Raw genomic sequence first — 24344 nt, forward strand, 5'->3', positions numbered from 1 at the left:
TCAAAGCTGACGCTGGCATGAAAGCAGGAAATGGACAGCGCCACATGGAAAGGCTGGAGGTATTCGTAATGCCCATTGATGCCAGGCTTTGCACAATAAAAGGCACTTTCATGAATTTATTTGATTTGACTCTCACCACTATCATGCGAAATCGATGGGGCAGGTGTGGTCCAGGAAAGGAAACCTCACAGTCAGGCTCTCACATGGCCCACCCAAAGGAAGGCCTGCCCAGGTCTTCCAACTGCAAACCAGAGCCGTACAGAGGCAAACGGGGCTGAATCAAGACTAAAAACCAGGCCAGGAGTTTAAAAGAAATAAAGCTTCTCTTTGGGGAAGAGCAGCAAAGCTGGAGGAGAAATAAAGAAAAAAAAAAGGCCCAGACAAGAAACTCAGGGGAGGGAGTGACACCAGGCCCCTCCCCACATCTGCAGGAAGACAGTGACTGGAAGAGGGAGGACAGGCCCACCTCAGAGCCCAGACTGGAAAACACCTCTGGGGTGATTTTCAGCATCTGGCAGACAAGCTAGCAGGTCACCTTACGGCCATCACACAACTCAGTGCACCAACCACAAGGAAGCGAACGGCCGATAGCCTTGCAAAGCTAGGGATCCTTTCCGGATTTCTAAAGACCACTTCACTCATTCTCCTCTCCTTCACCACCAATCAGTTTTCCGTTTCATTATTCTCCTATTATCTCCCAGGGATAATCTAGATACCACACCAAAACACTCTCTCCCACTTCTGTGCCCAGCTAAACCCCTTGTTGACAATCATTCCTCCAGTCTAGCTGAGGGGCAACAGCAAAGGCTGAGGGCAAAACCTCTGAGGCGGACGGTGTTCAAGTGCAGAAGCTACAGAACCGTGGGCAAGTTATTTAAATACTCTAGCCCTCGACAAACGGGGCAGACAGCAGTTCCCGCATCACAGGACGGCTGTGGTGACACAAAAAGCCTATGCAAAGTGCTTAGGAGAGTGTCAGCTGGCATTCAGTAAGTGTCAGTTGCTTCATAATTCATGAAGCATCACTAACCTGGAACAGGGTATGTTCTAAGTACTCAGCTGTTCGGCAATGTCGGTGTACGAACAGCACAGGATGTGGCTACACAAACCTGGATGGAGTAGCCTACCACCACCCAGGCTATGCGGTACATAGCGTTGCAGATGTAGTCCATCACCATGCGGCACATGACTGACAGAGACCATCTCACCAGGAAGGAATAACGCAAACCCACGCACCAAGAAGCCATAAAATTCAGTGACTCAGAAACTCACATACTTAATGAACATGAGTACTTTATTAAGTAGCACTTAATCCCAACACAGCAGTAAGCATTCCATAGAAACACACCCATGAAACCAGTGGGATCATCCCTCACATATGATCCTGCTCAATGACAATTCTCCTGCTGTTTCATCAGGGAGGTCATAGCACTGCCTCACAGCCAGCCCTCCACCCCTGCCCTGAGCTAGCAGCTAACCCAGCCCTGAAGACACACATGTACAGTTTTTACTCACATTCCTTAGATAATGATATTGAAGACCTGATGATCAAGATCATCAGACATGGTGATGGGGAAACTGGATAAGGAAGAATTGAGGCAAACTTGACAACTTGATAAAATGGTAATCCAGGAACACTAGCGGAGAACAAGGAAAACAATGACGTGTAAACAGATTTAAAACAGTAAATGTAGACAAAGATGAAATGCATCATTGCTTATTACGGGCCAATAGGATTCTGGTGGTTCCATATTTAACAACAGCCTAGCCCTGCCCCCTTTTCCTCTCGTAGTAGTCATAAAGACGCCATAACTCATGTGTCCTCCCCACCACACCTTTGGAAGGTACTCACCCACACTGATTTGGGCTCCTCTCCTGACTGTCACAGTAGTGGCTCAGGAAACTCCAGGTTGCTTCTGGTTCAAGGGAAGTGAGGAGACGCCTGGAGCAGAGCTAGGTCCAACCCAACAGTCCTGAGCCCACCCAGGACAGCCCACAGTCAAAAGCAGAATTGCCGCGGCAACGCAGACCCAGCTCAGCAAGGGAAGGAGATGCTTGCTGCTGCAGGCCTGAGGCCCGGATGCTTTGTCACCAGCATTACTGTGGAAAGGTTGGTACAGAAGAGGAAGCAGCACGAGACAGCTTCGCGAGCAGTGACGGGGACCAGCAGGCCTATGAAGTGGTATCTGCAAGTGGAGCACACGGTCACCTCCATGAAGGAAGGAAAGGCAGAGAAGACGGTCCTAGTAGCGGAGGCTGCCCACCAGTGCAAGCTTCCTGCCAAAGGTGACCCACGTGAGTCACAGTGAAGACCAGCACTGGTTTCCTAACACTAGTCAGTACGGTTCAGCACCTCCACCTGTAACCTCAGGTAAAGGACCAGGGCTGACCCGGGAGCAGCAGCAAAATCTATACAAATCTTTCCAGACCCAGCAAGGAATCAGATCATAATTCAGGAAGTGTACACGGGGGCAACTGTGACTGAATGGCCAATCAACATTTTATCAGCATGGTTCCTACTAAAGGAAATCTCACATCTGAAAAATCCCTGTTAAATACCAATACATAATCTTTGTGTGGAAGGAAACACTCATTTACACAGCAGAAAACTTAAACCCACCAGGTGCCCTCGGGGCCTGAGATCTAGATCTGGTCGAAGGTGAGGCAGGAGAAGCCTGGGAGAAAAGGATGCAACAGGAGCCAGAAGAAGGCACGGAGTCCCTCCAGCCCCTCCGGCTAAGCCCACCCACTCTTGCCATCATGCCCCAGACCCACTGGTCTCAGATGAGCCTCCTGCTGATGTGCCCCAGTCTTCCTCACCAGACTTTGGGCAGAGAGTGCTGGGTGTCCATGCACCCTAGGCATAGGTGCAGAACAAATGCATGTGGAATAAACCTATCAATCAGCAGAATGTAAATATGTGAAGAGACTTGAAAAGAAACCCCTTGCTATGAATGAAAAGAGCATCGCTCAAGATCACAGCAAATAATAAAATGATATTTTACAAAACAAGTCAGGGTGGGGCCGGCGCTGTGGCGCAGCAGGTTAACACCCTGGCCTGAAGCACCAGCATCCCATATGGGTGCCAGTTCTAGTCCCGGCTGCTCCTCTTCCCATCCAGCTCTCTGCTGTGGCCTGGGAAAGCAGTAGAAGATGGCCCAAGTCCTTGGGCCCCTGCACCCATGTGAGAAACCCAGAAAAAGCTCCTGGCTCCTGGCTTCGGATCAACACAGCTCCAGCAGTTGCAGCTATCTGGGAAGTGAACCAGTAGATGGAGGACCTTTCTCTCTGTCTCTACCTCTCTCTGTAACTCTTTCAAATAAATAAAAATAAAACAAAAAAAAATCAGGGTAAAACTACTTTGAAAAATGGACAAAAAAAAGATTCCTCCAAATCAGAAGAAAGGGTTTGGGCTACTATCCAGGATACTGATGATAATTTTTTTCAAAGATTTATTTTATGGATCTGAAAGGCAGAATTACAGAGAGAAAGAGGGAGAGAGGGAGAGACAGAGAGATCTTCCATTTGCTGGTTTATTCTCCAAATGACCACAATGGCCCGGACTGGGCCAGGCCGAAGCCAGGAGCTTCTTCCAGGTCTCCCACGTGGGTGCAGGGGCCCAAGCACTTGGGCCATCCTCTGCTGCTTTCCCAGGCCATATGCAGAGAGCTGGATCAGCAGTGGAGCAGCCAGGACTCGAACCTATGCAGCTTAGCCTGTTATACCACAATGCCAAATTCAGATGGGAAACTAATAAAACCAGGAAACAAGCCATAGAAATTCAATCTACTGCTATTAACTTCTATAAAACAGTAATGTTTCTAATATAATGACAGCATAAACGTATGTCCACTCTGGAAACTATAACAGTATTCATTTTACTAAATTATCTAAAACTTATATACCATCTATTATATCTCTATGTCATGGTAAGTAAGAAAAATAAATGAAAGAAATATCCTACTTGGGGTAAAGCTATTATGCTTGTGAATATATATTTTAAAGTGAATTTTTATTAGTTTAAATATATGTTAGCTTTTACTTTTGAGCAATTTATTTTCTACAAAACAGCAAGAAATTACCACCATCATGTTAATTTATACACATGTACTTTTTATCCCTGCTATGTCTAAAATTTAAGGTATAACTATTACACTAGTAAGTATTGCCAATATTGCACTTTTTAAAAAATACAATGTCCTAGGGCCCACAATTCCCTCTGTTTCTCAATTAAAGTGGACGGAATCATGGGGCCGGCATTGTGGCCTCACAGCTTGAGCACTGCCTGCAATGCTGGTGTGGAATTCTTCCTGCAGTTATCCAGGGGGTGCAGTCCTGACCCCTCCCTTAGCCCACCCCACCCCGCCAAAGCGATGGGAGGTCCTCCACCTACTGCTCACAGGCACACATTCCCTCTCCCAGAGACCTCTCCTGCAGATGCCAGGGTCTGGCAGGCTGTCTGTCTCTCCACCAGCCACACTATCTTCATTCTTGGTGATTTCAACATTCAGAGAGGATGCCTGACTTCCTCGTCTGTAATGAGGCTGCTCTGCACCCACCTCCACCACCCATGACCCAGTGAGATCCTAGCCCCCAGTCATTATTCATCTTCTCCATACCTCCCCAGTCTCATCTTCAAGCAATGCACTCTCCGACTGCCTGCTACTTTCCTATCTTTCCTGCCTACTCCTTCTGGAACCCGAACACCAGCAACTCTTCAACCCTTCCGGGTCCTTGAATTCAATAGCACCACCATCTTGTCACTGCCCATGATACCCCTTCAAGCCGTCACTTCTTGTCTTCTCCATTGAGTCTCTACCCTTTTTAATCAGCCCTTTTGTTCTCCCTCGAGCCTCCTGCTCTTTTCCCCCTCCACATATTCACTCAATCAATTCCCAGACTCAGTTTTAATCTTGACTCAAAGCACAGGCCATGTGGAGGACACAAAATATTTTTTTATTGTGCATTAAATAGGTAATGCATGTGAAAGAGCAAGCTTTGCATGTATGTAATTTACAGTGTGTAATAACAGAACACACTTTTAATTCCACCACCCAACCAAAGTTTCGGTCCCAGTCAGGCCTCTTTGCCCTCGCTGCTCTAAGGAGGGCTGTTAACCCAATGGCCAATTCTCAGTTCTCTTCAGGACCAACGGCTGATACATACAGACTCGGTGGCCAAGCACCCCCAGCCCGGCCCACAGGAGGAAAAGGACTCCCGAACTCTGGCTGAATCCTTTTGAAAGAGTGTTGGGTCCTAACCCGCGCATTCCTCTTTGCAGGAAATGAATCCATCTCACCCTTTAGCTTCATGGATAGCTTCTGCTTGCTACATCCTTTTCAGTCAGCTTGAACATACTAGTTATACTACTTTCTCTCTAAAAGTATACTCAAAATGTATTATAAGTGACAATTTGTTTCCATAGGCATTCTCCATCACAGGTGAAACTAAAGAGTAAGCAGGGAAAGGCACAGATACTGACCTCACCCACCTGCCACACAGACCCTTACTCTTCTTAACAGAGCCTCGCCCCCACCCATTTCTCATTTGTTTAGAGACCATCCTCCACAGAGCTGCGTCCCTCTGGGAGGTCAGCCTGTCCCCAGTCTCTGGGAGTGGGACCTGCTGCTGTTGAGACAAGTATGCTGGCAACAGGGCCCCTGCCGGTGACTTCCATGGTCAAGCCTGCGACCCAAGGCTGGCCAGCAGGAACCAGCAGGAAGTCTGATGGAGATATGTGGGGAAGATTCTTAGACAAACTCAAGAAGAAGTGTCCTTTTGTTTCCTGCCTTGGTTGCGGGCATTCCGCCACCTTGAAGACAAACTTGCCACACCTAAGATAGCAAAGCAGACTGCAGAAAGAGCCTAGACCAACAATAGCCTGAACTGCTGAGTTAGCTAACTCTGGGGCTGCCCTGCCTTGGGAGTTCTAGTCATGGTGAAGTAGGCAGGCATACAGGCTAAAATTGATTAGATTTGTGAACTGGAAGACCATGCCTTCACCACACCCCTGTGTGACCTCATGCCCCTACCTGATGCCTTCGCCACGCCCCTGTGTGGCCTCATTCCCCTACCTGGCCACACCTGAGTGCCCACCAACCAATCAGGTTAATTAACCACTCCCCTTTGGAAGTGGGTTAAAAGCCAGGACACAGTGTGGCCCGGCCCGCTCTTATTCCCTGGCCTCTTGTCAGGAGGGGGCTTGCTGTAGCCCCGCACCTCGAGGGCGCGTGGCCTTTGGGCCATGTGCTCTAGGCTTCCTGGCCCAGATACAGGCCTAGATGCTCTTCCACGTGGCTGGTTCCTGGTGCTTGGTATGAACCCCTGTTTACCTCTCTCTCTTAAATAAAGCTCTCACTCTCCTATGCATCTTTCCCACTAAATAAAAGCCTAAAACGTACCATGCTGCCTCGTTTATCTGTGCCGGTATTTAGAATTCTTCTCTAAATATTAGGCAAGAACCCTCTTGGGCTTATTAATATCGGGGATTTAGTAATAAGCCTGTGGTGAAATCGTAAGGCACCCCAAATTCCAGTAACACATGTGGCACCCTGGATAGCATTTCTAGGGAACTTTAAGGGGCCACATTTCAGTGTAGATTTTAGGGGGTCTTTTCCGATTTCAATGGGGCCAGGGGGTGGGGATGTGGGGGGAATGACTCCTTGACATTTGTTTATATTAAGAGTTACCTGGGACCAAAAATATCCTTGCAGATGGATAGCTGAAATAAAAGCTGGCAGGAGCAACAGGAAACAAACACAGTGCCAACTGACAAGGTCATAGAAAGTTATGTTCACCCCAGTTCATGTCCCCAGGTGTCTCATTTTCATGTCTTGATACCTAAAAGATAAACCACACATAGACTGTAGAATTCTTAGAAAGATGTTAACACTCTGTTATCCAGGAAGAGTCCACGTGTGTAAGTTATCTTGTAAAAGATGTGCTCCGAATACTTAGTGTTAAAGTTTCAAAAAGTCAAGCTATTTTTTATTTTAAACATTTTTGATATGTATCTCTCAAATGCAGGATTCCAAAACTTTGTTTTTAACAATATCAAGTACTATATGACACATTAGATTCAGCAGGGAAATAAAATGTTAAAATCAAATGTGTTTTATATATATTTTAGCATATTTGTTCCTTTCATCAGACTATTTTAAGTCAATACCTGCTTGTTTTTACTTTTCTTTTTTTTTTTTTTTTTTTTTTGACAGGCAGAGTTAGACAGTGAGAAAGAGAGAGAGAGAGAAAGGTCTTCCTTTTTCCATTGGTTCACCCCCCAAATGGCTGCCGCGGCCGGCATGCTGTGCTGATCCAAAGCCAGGAGCCAGGTGCCTCTTCCTGGTCTCCCATGCAGGTGCAGGGCCCAAGCACCTGGGCCACCCTCCACTGCACTCCTGGGCCACAGCAGAGAGCTGGACTGGAAGAGGAGCAACCGGGACAGAATCCGGAGCCCCACCTGGGACTAGAACCCGGGGTGCCAGCGCTGCAGGTGGAGGATTAGCCTAGTGAGCTGCGGCGCCAGCCTGTTTTTACTTTTCTTGATCTAAATTGGAGCTAGCCTATATTATAGTCAAAACCCCACACTAGAGAAAAAAAAAAAAATCAGAGAAATGAAACAACTAAAGCAGGAGCTAAATGGTAGCTTCTACCCCTGTATTCCCAACAACTAAGGATGCAGGGAAAGCTATCGGAAGTGGAGCAGCCAGGACTCGAACCGGCATTCATGGGATGATGGCACTGCAGGCGGTGCTTTACCCACTATGCCACAATGCCAGCCCAATAAATCTTAAAAGACTCAAGTTTGGCCATTCCCAAAGTGTTCTCTTTGCCTCCAGAAAATCATCATCCCACCCTGGCCCTGTCTCCAGCCTCAAATACTGTCACTTCTGCTGTACTTTCTACACAGGAAGCCAGAGGCCCTTCTCCTGGTCACCGGGAGCCTCTGACCAGGCACACATCTGCTGACAGCATGTGATGATCTGAGACTCACAATCTGAAGCATATGTGGTAATAATTTGCTGTGTGATTACAGCGGAACATGACACAGCCAGTAAAGTATCATGTTAGTCTGCCCAGGGCTTGTCAAGTCATGGTGTTATACCATGCATAATGACTATTCATCTAAAACTGTGTGTGTGTGTGTGTGTGTGTGTGAGAAAGAGAGAGACAGAGAGAGAGAACACAGAAGCAAGAGCAAGTACAGAAAGCATGTTGATCAAAATTTTAATGTTTATCCAAGAACTGCAGAAATCTGAGAAACATTTTTATACTTAAATTATTTTTTGCTTATCCATTGTATCCAAAGTTTTATAATGAGAATATAAAATCTATTACTAGAAAAAACTACAAATCGAACTTTTTAGGGGTATAAAAATCTTCCAGGGTATTTTGGAGACTTTTTTCAATCTGAATATTTAACACAAAAAGAACAATTCAACAGTCATAACAACAGACCATACTTCTTTCCAAACCCATCTTATCTTTGTCCATTCTAAAATGTTCTAAACACAGGGAATAATTAAAATTTCCTCTGTCCAACATCTTAATTTTTTCCTGTAATAGCCCATACATTGCACATAATGCCTTGAATGATCTAATTATCTAAAGTTTTGCTGCCTTCAGGAAAAGCTATGTTTCTGTAGACATCATTCACTGTAAAGTATAGAAAAATAACAGCACTAAGCCAGAAGAAACCATCTGTCCAGCCACTCAGTAGATCGGATTGAGTAGGAAGAAGCAAGATGTGACACTTTTGAATGCAACAACACGATGAAGTTTCCAATCCCTGTAAGATTAATTTACAGGACCGGGTACCCTTGGTCTAAGTGAGTTAACTTTTCCTCCTCCTCCTGCTTGAACCTGGCACTGACTGAAGATCAGTGGCAGAACAGCATCCTCCTAGGTGCACTCTGTGGCAGTGCTAACGACATCGCTAAGCTCAGAAATACACCTCCAGGAGAATATCCTAAGCACCTTGTCCTGGGTCCAACACCACTGCAGCCTTCCTGAATAAGAGATAAGGCTCGGCCAGCAACACTGGTTCACCAAAGGTCAAGATTCTCTTGGGTCTTTCACTAAGAAATGCGACAGAAAGCCCAATCTGGGTCCCAAATTACCTGGGTGTCTGGAATGGAGGCCCATCTGCAGTGCCTGTGGCCTTCTGCGATCAGTTATATAAAATACCGACACAGAACATTTATATAATAACAGAGTATCATTATCTACTGTAACGGAGTATTCCTCTCATGCTGACCCAGCAGCATCTTCCTGTGCTCGTTCTGTCGGCCACTGGCAGGCCGCCATTGCTCGTCAACCTCGGGGCACTCTCTCATGCGCCTGCCTGGTATCAGGGTTTGGGGTATCAGCAAGCCCGTGTCCACACTGTTTCCCATTCAGACCACACGCAGGCCACATTCCATAGCCTTCAACTCCAGCTTGCCCGTCCCACTGGTCACAAAGCATTCTCTCCCTCTCTTCTCATCCCACTCTCTGCCGCAGTAAGGAGGGGACTCATCCCCCATGCCCGCGCCTGCCACAGCTCCCACGGCCACCTCTCCTCTGGCACCTCTTTCCTTCTCTTACCTCTTCTCTTTGCTGCCTCCAGCCACTGCTCAGTGTTGGAGCACAAGATCTGACCTTTTACAAAGTTAAGATAAAGACAGCTTTCTTTACAAAGTCTGTGGTCAGAAAACCAATCCAAGGTGGGCCAGCCAAGCCAGGTCCACTCTCCATGCAGGAACCACAGCAATGCCCGTGAACCTCGGGTCACTGCAGGTCGCTGCCCTGCTCTTAGTCCCACTGCGGGACTAAAAAAAAAAAGAAGAAGAAGAAAGAAAGAAAGAAATATAGGAGCCAGAAGGAGATTCAGTTTTTAGAAAGAAAAAAAGTAATTCTGGCTGACCAGGTTACCACAACTCCCTCACTCAGGGACTGGTACAGGAATGAGCACATGACCCAATTATGGCCAGTAAGAAAGGTTGTCAGGCACTGCGGGGACCTGGAGAGGAGTCACAATCCTCTTAAAAGTCACTAGCTGCCAGCTCACGTCAGCCTGGCAATGCCAGGGACCATCTTTCAGGCAGCGTTCACCCCAGAATGAAGCAGAAGCACAGAAAACAAGAATAAATACGTATTTTCCACCAAGGGGAAGGTGAGATGAGAGTGGACATCAGAATAGGTGAGTGCCCTAGACACCACCTGCATCCCTATGGACAGCCGTACCCAACACCAGACGTTCCCTTAACTCCTTTAACCTCAGTGTCCCTCAATCCCTCTTCTGCTTAACTTAGTTTGACCTGGGCTTCTACCACTTGTGACCAATAGTGCAGACAAAGACAAACACACCCAACACACACTCCCCTTCTGGTGCAGCAGAATAACTGAGAAAAGTCCAATCCAGCTAAACACGTACACACAGCTGGTTCTTAGGGAATCCAGGGAGGGCAGCATAAGGAGTGAAGCTTAAAGGGCACAAGGTTCTCTGCGGGGTGATAAAAATGTTTCAGAGGTGGTGATTGCACAAGCACTGTGAATGTACTAAATGCCACTGAATTATTCAATTTTTTTTTTTTGACAGGTAGAGTTATAGACAGTGTGTGAGAGGAAGAGTCAGAGACAGAGAGAAAGGTCTTCCTTCCGTTGGTTCACCCTCCAATGGCCGCTACGGCCAGAGCTGTGCTGATCCGAAGCCAGGAGCCAGGTGCTTCCTTCCGGTCTCCCATGTGGGTGCAAGGCCCAAGCACTTGGGCCATCCTCCACTGCATTCCCGGGCCACAGCAGAGAGCTGGACTGGAAGAGGAGCAACCGGGACTAGAGCCCAGCGTCGCTATGGGATGCCAGCGCCACAGGAGGAGGATTAACCAAGTAAGGCACGGCACCAGCCTGAATTATTCACTTTAAAATAGCTCATTTTATATTATGTGAACATCGTCATAAAAAAGTTTAAATATACAAACAATGCTACAATACAGTTCTTGGTAGACTAGTTTTTTAAAAAGAAAAAATGTATTTATTTATTTGAAAGGCAGAGTTATAGAAAGGTAGAGGCAGAGAGAGAAAGAGAGGTCTTCCATCCACTGGTTTACTCCCTGGATGGCCCGCAACGGCTGGAACTACACCGGTCAGAAGACAGGAGCCAAGAAATTGTTCCGGGTCTCCCACATGGGTGCAGAGGCCCAAGCACTTGGGCCATCTTCCACTGCTTTCCCAGGCCATAGCAGAGAGCAGGAACAGAAGTGGGGTGGCCAGGACTTGAACCAGCGCCCATATGGGATACTGGCACTGCAGGTGGCAGCTTTATCAGCTATGCCACGGTGCAGGCCCCATTTCTTCTTACTTTCTATTTTTCTCCCTAAAGTGATTCCTGATAGACGGTGAACTCACTTGCTTTGTAGTTAATTCTGTATCCCTGGAGTTTTAGAGTGCAAATTAATGGGTACTTGGGCCATCTTCTACTGCTTTCCCAGGCCATAGCAGAGAGCTAGATCAGAATTGGGGCAGCCGGGACTTGAACCAGCGCCCATATGGTATGCTAGCACTGCAGGCGGAGGCTTTACCCACTATGCCACAGCACCTGCCCCAGTAGACTAGTTTTTGAGTATATCTATTACAATTTTCTAGAAAAGGCACCTGGTCAATTACATATGTTTTAAAGATCACTGGTACTTTCCAGAAAGACTATATCATAGTATAGTCCTATCAAAGTGCATTAGAGAGCTTACACAGTATGTTATCAACAGGAAAAAGAAATATTAACTTTGCTAATGCAATGGGTAAATATATTTTAATCTTTACGTTTATGTATCTTAGATTATTAGTGCTAAGCAATATTTAAAACATTCTCTCTTCGAAAATAATTTTTTTAATTCTTACAGGTCTTGGCATTTATTTGTCACAAATACATCTACTCTGAATATTTATTATAATTTTTTCAATACACATGTTTTTAAGTATTGAGTATATAATTATTTTCCCTCTTACAAAGTTCAACTATTTTTCCAGTTTACCATAGACTTTTTTACTTCAGTTAAAGGTGATGTATCTTTTTTTGTGTGTATGCATTTATTTTAAGAGCAGGAAGAGAGAAAATAAATACAAGTATTTGCAATATGATACATATACACACTGGGCAAGAGAGAGAGGAATACGTTCCTTCCTCCCCAGGCTCAGGACGAGCTCTGTCACATCAAGTGTATCTGGCCCCAGAACAGCCTCATCTTAGCGGCCAGTCCACAGCGCTGGGAGCTCTGCTCTACCGTAAACCAGAAAAGTGGCCGCGCAGAAAAACCAGGGTACCCCTTAGAAATATGCCTCAGTCCCTCCTCTTCCACGTAGTTCTGGAAACACCATGAAGGATCTTACTTAATTTTTTTTTTCCTCGAAGCTATAATGGTTCCTTTTGGGTAAGTGGTGACTTAGTTTGGGTTTTGGTAAAGTTCAAATGTAAGTTACCGTAATTTTGTTTCCAGGTAAGAGTAGCTGGGGCACTTGCCTAGACCTCCCCATGAAGACCTGCACTAGGGGCTTGCCTAGACCTCCCCATGGAAGACCTGCACTGGGGGCTTGCCTAGACCCCCCCCCCCCACGGAAGACCTGCACTGGGGGCTTGCCTAGACCTCCCCATGGAAGACCTGCACTGCGACCCCTCTTCCCTTCTCCACAGAAAGAGTCCTTTCTCACGCCGGCTCCCTCTGGAGTCCAAGGCTGGCCTGAGAATAAACACAGAAAAAGGCAGCTGGAAAGTCCTTCTGGGAGAAACCACTGCCCTCACTTCACCATCTCCCTAACTGGTGAAAAAAACAACCCTGCGGGCAGGCAGGCTTGGAGAATTTCTCACAACATCCACGCGGGTGGCCAGCTTCTCCCCAACAGACTTACATCCAGAGCTGTTCAGAAGTCATGTTTCTAGAAACTCTGTTTTTCAAAAACACAGGTTCATACTGCAAGCTCTGGCATCCCCAGTGCCAGGTGCAATATCTGCCACACACTTGGGTGTTGGGTATATAACCATTAAATGAATCACGAGAACTCTGGCCAGCTGCCTGGGTTCGAATCCTGGCTCTGCCACTTACAAACTGTATAACCTTGCACAAGGCTCCTATCTGCTGTGTATCTGTAAGATGGGTGATGTTCCTTATCTCATTTGGGAACATTAAATGAATTCGTGCATGTAAAGTGTGTATGCCAGCCATCAGAACACAGAGAGTGCTGAATATACGCTAATATTATTTTTCATAACAAAAAAGAATGTCTCAAAGAGGAATCAAGAGGAACGAGAAGCTGCCGCTGTTCTGTGTACTTACCACTGAGTGAGGCAGAAAGTGAGGCAGAACACAAGCCAGAGGCCATAAATGTCAAGTGAGAGCTGCAAAGGGCTGTGGGAATCCTGAGGAAAGCAGACTGCAAGGCAAGGGGACAGGAAAGTCTATGTGGGAGATGCAACACGCTGGTGCTGTGTCCTGGGAGAACACTTTCTTGGGGAAGGGATGGCGTATTAGTTTGTGTTCTCTGACAAGCAGAGTAGACACTAAGACAGAATCAGACGGGAAAGCCATCTACGGGAGAAAACAGTCGGGGAGAATAACACGGACAGAGCTGGAGACGGCATGCAGAGGCTTCGACCACAGTGCAGGTGTGGTCCCCGTGAAGGAAAGGGAGGAGGCAGGAAGGGGAGTCGAGTAGGAAGACCGCAGGCTTCAACACAGTTCTCAGAAGGTCTCGGCCAGGCCACCCAGCAGTCCTCCAGCAAAAGTCCCCCTCAGAGGCACGTGGGTCTCCCAGGAAAAGGCAGCGTCAGTACTCCCGCTGCACCCAGCAAGGGGCTGAGAACCGCCCAGGGAAAGCTCACTCAGCTTTGGCTCCAACCTGGCAGATCCATGGGGGCAACAGCTGGGGCTGTCAATCAGTCAGGCTGCCTAGGACTCCCACAGCTGGACACAAGCAATGTCAGTAGTACCTTAGGTGTCCTTGAGAGCACGGTTAAGGTCCACTGAATATGTGCCGTGACTTAAACAAAGACGGTATCAGCGGCTCCTTAGTTTCATCTACAAAGAATTGTTTTTCTAACTAAACCACAACTGTAATAGCAAAATCAAATTACATATTTACTGTTCAAGATTACAGCTACTTCTAAAATAGTGTTCTGCACACTCCAGATGGGGTTTCAGTTTCTAAAACAATGTATAAAACATTAGGAAAGATCTCTTTTTCAATAGCCAAAGCTAAACTCCCAAGTTGAGGACTTAGAACTCTGAAAGACAGTTCTACTGCAAATCAGCAAGATCAATCCTTTAAAAGATGTAATTTCTGTAAATTCCTCCTTTAACTTCATCAAGCTCTCAATTGCCGGGTTTTGCTTATAAATTCTGGATCTCTTCACCTAAGAAAGCTATTTAAACTGACACATCCAAGAATCTGCAACTATAAGAAAATTACTTGCACTGCAGGTCACCTAAAACACATCTACAGGGCGGGCATTATGGCAAAGCAGGTTAAGCAGCCATCTGCAGTGCTGGCATCCCGTACGGGCGCTGGTTCGAATCCTGGCTGCTCCACTTCCTACCCAGCTCTCTGCTGATGCACCTGGGAAGGTAGCAGAAGACATCTTAGTGCTTAGGCCCCTGAGCATATGAGGGAGACCTGGAAGAAGCTCTGGCTCCTGGCATCGGCCTGACTCAGCCCTGGCTGTTGTGGCCATTTGGAGAATGAACCAGCAGATAAAGATCTCTCTCTCTCTCTCTCTCTCTCTCTTAACTCTGCCTTTTAAATAAATATTTTAAAAAACAGAAAATACATTCACAGAAATTGAACAACACCTTTTATGATTAATATAGCTGACTGTGTAAGGTAGTCATTTGATTAAATGATGATATGAGGACACACTTCACAAAAGTGTAAAGTGCCACATGAAACGGAGATATCCACGCAGCAAAGTTCCACCGTACACAGGGTTAAACCTCATGAAAGACTCAGTGGAGAAAAATCAAAATGATCCCAATGCCAGAGTCACATCCAGCAGCGAGACTGGGAAGGCGCGGGGGAGGGGACAGCGTGGAGGGCATAACAGACTCCCAAGTCCCTCCTCAGGCCCACTTTGCTCAGACGGTCACCAAGTGGAAGGGCAGGTGACACCTGCACTCCCTAAACGCCTCGTTCTCTCTTCCAGCCAGGACGTTAACATTTAAGCTAAATGCACTGATGATTTCCAGAAAGAACAATGACAAAAGCCTTCTAGAGCCCAGTCGTTTCCTTTCCTTTAAAGGGCTCACGGCACAGAAGAGGGAGCCAGACACACCAGGGCCTGTCATCACAGCGGCTAGAACGCTGCCTCGGAGCTGATCTCACCCCTGCAGCGATCGGAAGTCAGGGCAGGAGGCTCCTCCTGAGCCCGGCACCCACCCTTGCTTCTTTCAAGTGGCCTCTTGGGAAGGCTGACCTCCCGCCCACACTCTGGATCCCAGACAGATCACACCTTTCTGCATGGACGGTGCTGGAGAAGACGTGGGGATCATCCCTCGCTCTCTACAGTTTCTTCAATTTTGTTCTCGACTTCACTCGCTCCTTCTCTAATATGTAAACTCAAATTCCCTCAGTTCTTAAACGTCCTATCTCCACACACACACACACACACACACACACACACACACCGTTGATATGGAATCTCCCTCTCTTCCTGGCACATTACTCAATACTCTTACAGCTGTCAATCAATACTCTTACAGAAATACAACTCGACTGGCACAGGCAATGGCAGGCGGTTATGGGTGCCTACACCTGAATAGCTCAGGAGTTGAGCTCGCACAGACACGGCCGAACCCCTTGGCTCACGCAAGACCCATGGGATCCCTGTCACTCTCCATCTCCCTGCTGAGTGCTTTTCCCCAAGTGTGACACTCAGCTTGAAGCAGACACTCTGCATGGTGGGAAAGACAAATGCCAGCAGCCCAGGCTACATGCTCAGAGCCTGCCATCTGACAGGGTGGGAGCTCCTTCTCTGCCAACATCCACATTTCTAATCTCGGGGGGACTGGGACTCCTGGACTCCTAACCTCTACCTACACCACAGCTGAAAGCCACTGTACCTGCAACTCCATGGTCCTTCACAAAGCCCCTCTTGATGCAGTGCCCTAGCTCGTTCACCTGGTAAAGGCGCTTATCAATTATTCAAGACCACCCCACACCCGACCTCAGGAAGCACCAGCAGATGTCCTTAGAGGGGGCCTTGCTGCTGTTCCAGACCATTCCACGTAGCAGCTGGAAACCCTCTGTGGTCAGCCTCATAGTTCACCCCTCTGTTTCTCTACTAAATACTAAGTCCTGGGTTTCTGCCTTATCAATCCCTGAAAACACAGCCCTACCTGTAGCACACACACGCTTACGCACACGTACATATGAACACTACAGAAGGGAATGTCTGAGTTGAATTTTTTTTTAAAGATTTATTTATTTATTTGAAAGTCAGAGTTACACAGAGAGAGAAGGACAGGCAGAGAGAAAGAGAGAGAGGTCTTCCATCAGCTGCTTCACTCCTCAATTGGCCAAAATGGCCAGAGCTGCATGGATCCAAAGCCAGGAGCCTGGAGCTTCTTTTGGGTCTCCCACACGGGTGGAGGGGCCCAAGGACTTGGGCCATCTTCTACTGCTTTTTCAGGCCACAGCAGAGAGCTGGATCAGAAGAGGAACAGCCGGGACTAGAACTGGCATCCATATGGGATGCTGGCACTGCAGGCAGCTTTACCCGCTATGCCACAGTGCCAGCCCCATGAGTTTAATTTAAAAGCAAAACAAATCCAAGTACAAGAAGTCTGCTTACTGCATTTACATATTAATTATTCTTTATTTTATGACACAGCAACATATTTCTTTTAGAAATAATTTTAGAATCCAATTGGATCAATGTGCTATGTTGAAAGCTAACTTTTTTGTTTCTAAATAAATCTCTTCAGCTTTATCTATGACACTCAGCTTGGAGACCAAAGAGCAGTATTCTAAACACTAAGCAAAAGCCATTTTCCTCAGATAAAGTACTTACCAATAAAACAAAAACCCAAGTTATAAAAATTTCCAGTGAAATATTCTGGACCTACCAATTATATCCCTTCTCCCAGCAAAAGGTGGAAGCCAACCCTTTCCGGATATCTCCAACAAAACACCTGAGACACCCTAGGCTCCCCTTCCCCACATCAAAAGTCAAGACTACCTCAGGCCCTGGAAGCAGGGATGTGTCCAAAGTTCATTTTATATTCCAGAGGTTATAGGTATACAATATTAGTAGCTGGCAAGAAATCAGCAAAGAGAGAATTATGGTTTCAAACCAGGTCAACTGAGACACAAGACTGTGGCACAGCGGGTAAAGCCACCTGCAGTGCCAGCAACCCATATGGGTGCCGGTTCAAGTCTTGGCTGCTCCAATTCTGATCCACTCTATGCTATGGCCTGGGAAAGCAGTGGAAGACGGTCCAAGTCCTTGTGCCCCTGCACCCACGTGGGAGACCCAGAAGAAGCTCCTGGCTCCTGGCTTCGGATCAGCACAGTTGCAGCCAATTGGGGAGTGAACCAGAGAATAAAAGACCTCTCTCTCTCTCTCTCTCTCTCTCTCTCTCTCTCTGCCTTTCCTTCTTTCTGTGTAACTCTGACTTTAAAAATAAATAAATAAATCTTTAAAAAAAAAAAAAAAAGACTGATTGAAGAGCCTGAAATTATACCTCCCAACTCTGTTCTGCTTGTAAGATGCTCAGGTGGTATTAATGCCCACACAAATATCTTACCACTCAGCAGGCCTTACCACGGGCATGGAGAGGCCAACAAACCCTAAAATGCAGAAGATTCTTATTTTCTGCCATGATCAAATCAACTATGAGACATGCAAGACTACAGAAAAACAAAGCACGAAGAGGGCGCCAAACATCACGGCAGCATTTTTGTGAGACACGTGAAAACATGTCACATGCTAACGTTCATCCTGGTGCGTGAATACCTTTTCTGGTGTGTAAATCTCCTTTGAGTCTGATAACCGGCAGAAGCACAACGTGGGCTTTATTAATAATGAGGGCTCCCAGCTTTGCCGCTTCCCAGCTGGGAGCCGGGAGAAAGCAGTTAACCTCCCTGTTGCAGTGTCCCCATCTGTAGATGGGAGCTAGGAACATCACCTCATCACAGGCTGTGGGAAGAGCCATGGCTCTCCTCACGCTCCAGACCCCATGTCCCACAACATCCCAGATACTCTACCTGGATCTTACCTCTGTTCAAACTCAACAAGTACAACATCAAACTCGTCTTCCCGTTTTGTGCCACTGTTAACTGTCTTTCCCACCCTTTGAAATCCTACAATAGAACCCACCATATAAATGATCTGTTTACATATCACACCATACGTTTACTATTATCTTAAATCCTTCTTTTATCGGTGTTATTTGCATACTCTAACTTGGGATTCATTCGACTTTTAATTAGGGAATCTGCTGAAGCAATATGGTAATACCTGGGGGTGGGAGGGCAGTTGAGTATTCCTTTGTTTGTTTATTCATTTATATCTGCAGTGATGATTTCAACAGTGCAGGGAGAAACAGAAGTCCAGATACCTAATAGCACCTTGTTCTTCCTCTCATTAACACAACATGTAAGCCATTTAGTACACGGTCTGGCACCTTGTAAAACCTGCCTATGCCTCAGTTCCTCACAGACCAATCTACAATACAGAGCCTGCACAAATTGTCTACACAGGTTTGCAGTCATTACCATGACACACTAAGAAATACTCTACCGCGGCCGGCGCTGTGGCCTGGTAGGCTAAGCCTCCACCTGCGGCACTAGCATCCCATAGGCATGTTGATGATCCCACACGAGTCCCCGCTGTTCCACTTCCCATCCAGCTCTCTGCTAATGGCCTGGGAAAGCAGTGGAAGACAGCCCAAGTGCTTGGGCCCCTGCACCCACATGAGAGACCCGGAAGAAGCTCCTCCTGGCTCCTGGCTTCAGGTCAGCCCAACTCTGGCCACTGCAGCCATTTGGAGAGTGAATTTTGCCTCTCAAATAAATAAATAAATCTTTTAAAAATTATTCAGCTACCCACGGCTTATATGATTCTCAGTCAGTTATCATAAATACAGATTACCTTTTATGGAAAGAGGACAAATTCATTACTATTATCAAAAATAAGGAAGAACTGGGAATGGGGGAGGGACAAGGAACAGCTATGTATCAAAATACTGGCCGGGAGATAAGTCTTGGGAGAGGAAACTGTTAAATGCCTACTCCAAGATGAAGTCATTTACACATCACTAATAATAACCCTTCACAAGGCAGACATTACTATACCCATTTTACAGACAGAATAAACAGGTTCACAGACAGGCTAACTAGCTTACATCAAGCAGCTACTGCAAATGGCAAACCCATGTCAGTGGTATCATCTTTGTACATAAAAAAATAGCATCCTTATTGTCATTTGAAGATAAAATATGCGAAAAACCAGAATGTTATACAAATATACATATAAAAACACAATAGTAGGGGCCAGCTCTGTGGCACAGTAGGCTAAGCCTCCACCTGTGGCATGCCATATGGGCCCCAGTTTGAGTCCCGGCTGCTTCTCTTCTGATCCAGCTCTCTGCTATGGCCTGGGAAAGCAGTGGAAGATGGCCCACGTGCTTGGGCCCCTGCATCCTCATGGGAAACCTGGAAGAAGCTCCTGGCTCTTGGCTTCAGATCAGCCCAGCTCCAGGCATTGTGGACATTTAGGGAGTGAACCAGCTGACAGAAAACATTTCTCTCTGTCTCTCCCTCTGTCTGGAAGTCTGCCTCTCAAATAAATAAAAAAAAAAACTTTTAAAAAAATAGTGATTACTATTCATTTCCTTCAATTTTCTGGATCTTGGCTTAATTCCTATCTTTCAGTTCAAGAAGCTTTGTCTTCTTGACTTCTTTCTGTATTCCAAGTAGCAATCAAATAGGGCATGTGATGCAAGAAGAACTAGGGCATTAATGTACTATTTTTAGTTTCTGAAACAGTTCTGAGCGAAAGTTCACATTAGGGGCCGCTGCTGTGGCATAGTGGGTAAAGCCTCCGCCTGCAGTGACAGCAACCCATATGAGCGCCAGTTCCAGTCCTGGCTGCTCCACATCTGATCCAGCTCTCTGCTGTGGCCTGGGAAAGCAGTGGAAGGTGGCACAAGTACTTGGGCCCATGCACCCACATGGGAAGATCAGAAAAAAGCTCCTGGCTCCTGGCCCAGCTCCAGCCGTTGTGGCCATTCGGGGAGTGAACCAGTGGATAGAAGACCTCTCTCTGTGCCTCTGTCTCTCTGTAATTCTGCCTTTCAAATAAATACAACAATCTTTAACAGGAAAAAAATAAAAAGTTCACATTTAAAATTATGACCAGAATTCCCGACATTTTACAGGAACCAAGTCCCTCAGATAACGATCTCAATAATATACATAGGAAACTGGCCCATTCCATTAATCAATGCATTAACAGACACCAACGTACACCTAAGGAAATATCAATAAACCCCTCCACATTACAAGAGTGAGGCCATAATGAGTTAAAAACAAAAAAGAAAGAAAAAGATAAAAGGAAGTTCCTTAGAAAGTTCACCTTAAGTGAAACCATAATTACAGAGACTTGAAAAGCATCCACTTTCTCAGAATGCTCACAACGCATTATCTATCTCTAAGAAACCCAAATGATCTAGGTTTACTTCATTCTGCTTTTATAAAATGTAGCCACCTTAATCGTGCAGATTTGGAAGAACAAAAGCTTTAATTTTCTAGCACTGAAAATATCCGAAAGTATCAAATCCTCTAAAAGACAGCTCAACTCTTCCTTATCAAAAATGTCCCTGCAGTAGGTGTTAATCAATCACTACAGACTGAGCACCCGCACAAAGCAACCTGTGTGTGCGTGGTGTTTCACTACAGGAAGTAGAAAGTTCAGTTTACCCAGAACACATTTCACTTTCAAAAAGTCTCGAAAACTAATCCGCTAACAGTACCTCATTTACATCTCATTCCAAAGGGAACAAGTCGGTGTGATCCCAAGGCATCTGAGACTGTGCATAATTTCACTTGGCAAAAGCAGGTGTTGGGTTTTGTGGCTTTATTTTCTTTCCCACTCCCCCTTACAGGTAGTTCACAGGATATACACAGAAATAACCTGCAACCTTGAATCTCATGAAAAAGACCTGTATTTAAAACTCTCACGAATGACAGCAACTCAAGGTACAGGCACACTAAAACAAGGTGACTTCTCTGTTTGCATTAAGACCAAAGGCATCCAGAACAAACATGAAGTGTGCTGTCTGTCCACAGACAGCCAAGTGTTTTCATCCTAAACCAAAGTGGAGACTAAGGAAGTTAAAAAAAAAAAAATAGAAAACAGCAGGTAGCTGATCACACACAGCAGGTGACAGGAGTGAGCGTCAGCGGACGTCAACCCCAGGCCCACCTGGGCTCCAGGGCCCCCCCCTCCAAGGCAGCGAACAACCCCGACCGTCAGCCTGGAAATAATGAAAGACACCACGAGGGCCACCGCTCCCTCCCACCGAGGACACAAAGAACCCGGCGCGGGCAGACCCCCAATAAAAATCAGCCTTAACAAGGGGAAGAGAGACAGGGGTTCAATTTGCGCTAAAACCACTTGGAATCCATGGGGGGGAGTGGTCTCAGATTCCAAGGGAAAAATCCGATTTTAAAGGAGGGGACAACGGGAGGGTGACAGTGCCAGTAAGTCTGTGCCGGGACCGCTCGGCGTCTCCGGAGGCTCAGACTCGAGAATTTGAAAATGGGAAGCGAGGGGGAGATGACAGTTCAACGCGTGCCCCACCTGGGGCCCGATCCAGTGGCAGGACAGGGGGACAGGGGCCGCTGCGCCCGGCCTCGAGGTGACCCGCAGGGCAGGCGCCCAGGGACAATCTGAGGTAAGTTTACACAGCCGAGCGGCGGGGGCAGTGCCCGAGGGCCCGGCGGCCGCTTCCGGGGAAACAATGCCTCAGGGGGTCCCCCAGCCCGGACCCCGGACCGAGGGTCGGACCCCTCCCCCCAGCATCCCAGCCCCGACCTTGACCCCGCCCGCGCCCGCAGGCGCCCTGGCCGGCAGGTGCCCCGCGCCCCGCGCACGCGCGCGCTCCCGCCTCTCACCGAGCAGCGCCCGCAGGTGCTTCAGGCGGGTCAGCACGTCCTTCTTGGGGTCCAGCACCTTCTGAGTGGACTTCTTCACATCCCCGTGGCTCCTTCGGGAGAACATCCCGCCGCGGGAAGCCCGGGCCCCGCCGGCGGGGCAGGAGGCGCCTGCGCCGCACGGGTCACCGCATAGGGTCGGGGCCGGTGCCGCGTCGCGCGGGCCACTCGCCGCCCCCCTTCGCGGCCAAGCCCGCTGCCGCCGCCCGCTGCAGCTTCAGCGGCGGCTCCGGGAAGGAGGGGCCGGGCACGGCGAGGGGCGGGGCAGGAAGGCGGTGTCGACGCGGAACCGACGGCCCCGCCCCGCGGGAGGTACCGGCCCGGCCCCCTTTCGGGCTCGACGCACGCGCACTCGGTTCGGACCGGCCTCGCGAAACGGGGTCCGGTCCACGCGCGGGGACGCGCCGGGAACACCGAGCCCGCGCCGCGAATCACAAAGGCCCGTCTCTTATGCACGCGCCAAACTACAAGTCCCGGGATGCACCGCAAGATCGCCCTCCAATCAGGCTGCGTACCTCGGCACAAGGGGCGCCAAGGAGCCGCTCTGAGAGTGTCGCCCCGCCCCGCCGTGTGTCGCAAGTACTCCTGTGAAATGTAGTTCTGCAGGAGGCTAGACTCAGACCTGTTTTCCTGGGTTGTGGGCGGGGGTCGGGGGCCGCTGGGCAGCATCTGCTGGCCCCCTTGACCTGTAAGCCCTGGGACGCCCGGAGTTCTTCCCGCGTGCGTGCCTGCCTACCCCTACTTCCCTCTAGCGCAACGTGAACCACAAAATACTCTCAGAAAAATTGCAAGGCTTTTAAAATCCAAACTATTTTTAGATTTAGCCTTCGGTTTCACACTGGGGAGGGAAAGCCAAGCTCCTTGACTTTGCCAAAACTGGAGCTCCATGTTCACACTAACATGAACGGCTTAGGCAGCAGAGGCGGCCATGCCTGGGATGCAGGTAGAGCAGTCCAGCCCGGCCTCTTGGTTCTGGGGGACGAGACCTCATTTGTGGTTGTTGGGGGGGTCGCTCTCCCAGAGGCGGCTCCGGACTTTGTCCCTGGATTTTGTCGAAGGGCACATTGCTGTGTGTTGTGCAAGGGCCGTATAGGAATCCAGTGGCAGAACCAGAAGCCGAACCTGAGGGACCTGACAGGCTGGGATGGTTTTTGAGGCCAGGCGTCTGTTCCCGGAGGCGAGACGTGGAGCCGAAGGCTGGTGGTGGTGGGAGTTTGCGTGAGGGGTGGAGATCCTGCGGGTCTTCACGCGTCAGCCTCCGCAGCCAGCACTTAAGGGGGAGTCTGTTGAGGATCGCGTGCTTGCCATCCGGGTTGGGACCGCACAACTTGCGAGTATCCACCACTGACCTCAGTATTGGGCCTCGACCGAGGTTTGCTCAGTAGAATGCAGCGAACAGCCCTACACGCTTCAACCAGGCGTGAAATAAATATAAGAAAACTCAGGGTGGTTACTGCCTGCCTCTATCTTTAGATTTGTCAAAATAGCATGGATGGAGCAGGGATGCATTCGTGCCAAGACACAGGACTCAGAAATAAAAAGGAGCAGCCGACTGATGGGTTCAGCAGCGGGGACAACTCCCACAGACATGGAGATGGAAGCCCCGCGTGAAGGATCAAGGCAGGGCTCATAGGTCAGGGCCGCAAACCTCCACAGGTTGGAGAAATCGTGTTCCTCGAGTCTTAAGACATTTTAGGAGTCTCTGTTACAGCAGCTTAGCCTGTACTCCGGAACAGAGAATAAATCACAATGTTCACTATCCCATACTTTTGGAACAAGATACCTTTTCTTACCCTGACCAACAAATACTAGCCGTCAACTTATCTTAGGGAATTTATCACACATCGCCAACATCATCAAACATTTATTGCAAGGCACAAGGCACAATTCTACACCTTTGGAGATTAAAAAAATATAAAAATGCAGTCCCCTGACCTCCAAGGCTTCCAGTCTGGTTGAAGAGTCTGAGCAACAGGACAAATAAGTAAACCACAGTGAACACGTGACACTGTCGTTCCTTGACAGTGCCAGAAGCAGCTGTCTGTGCACTGCAGCCATCTTATCTACCTTTATGTACTGATGAAAATGTAGCCTCCAAATCTTCTCTAAGAAGAGAAAAATATACACACATATATTATTATTAATTATTACTATTATCTGGAAGG

The 24344-nt window shown here is 47.8% G+C and overlaps 1 protein-coding gene across 16 annotated transcripts in view; it reads right to left on the bottom strand.

Annotated features, from left to right (window-relative positions):
- The window catches only part of RALGAPA2 (Ral GTPase activating protein catalytic subunit alpha 2), a 327703-nt gene extending 305270 nt beyond the window's left edge, over positions 1-22433 (bottom strand). For all 16 annotated transcript variants that reach the window (XR_016216034.1, XR_016216033.1, XR_016216032.1 and 13 more), the window contains exon 1: positions 22141-22433. Coding sequence is in view for 13 of the 16 variants with exons in the window: in XM_089307358.1 (XP_089163484.1) it covers positions 22141-22246 (106 nt within the window). In the remaining 3 variants the exon portion in view is untranslated. The remainder of the gene's footprint in view (positions 1-22140) is intronic.
- Between the last annotated feature and the right edge of the window lie 1911 nt (positions 22434-24344).

This window comes from Oryctolagus cuniculus, chromosome 11 (assembly GCF_051225735.1).
Source record: "Oryctolagus cuniculus isolate XC-2025 breed Fujian yellow rabbit chromosome 11, ASM5122573v1, whole genome shotgun sequence".
In the NCBI taxonomy this organism is placed as follows: domain Eukaryota; kingdom Metazoa; phylum Chordata; class Mammalia; order Lagomorpha; family Leporidae; genus Oryctolagus; species Oryctolagus cuniculus.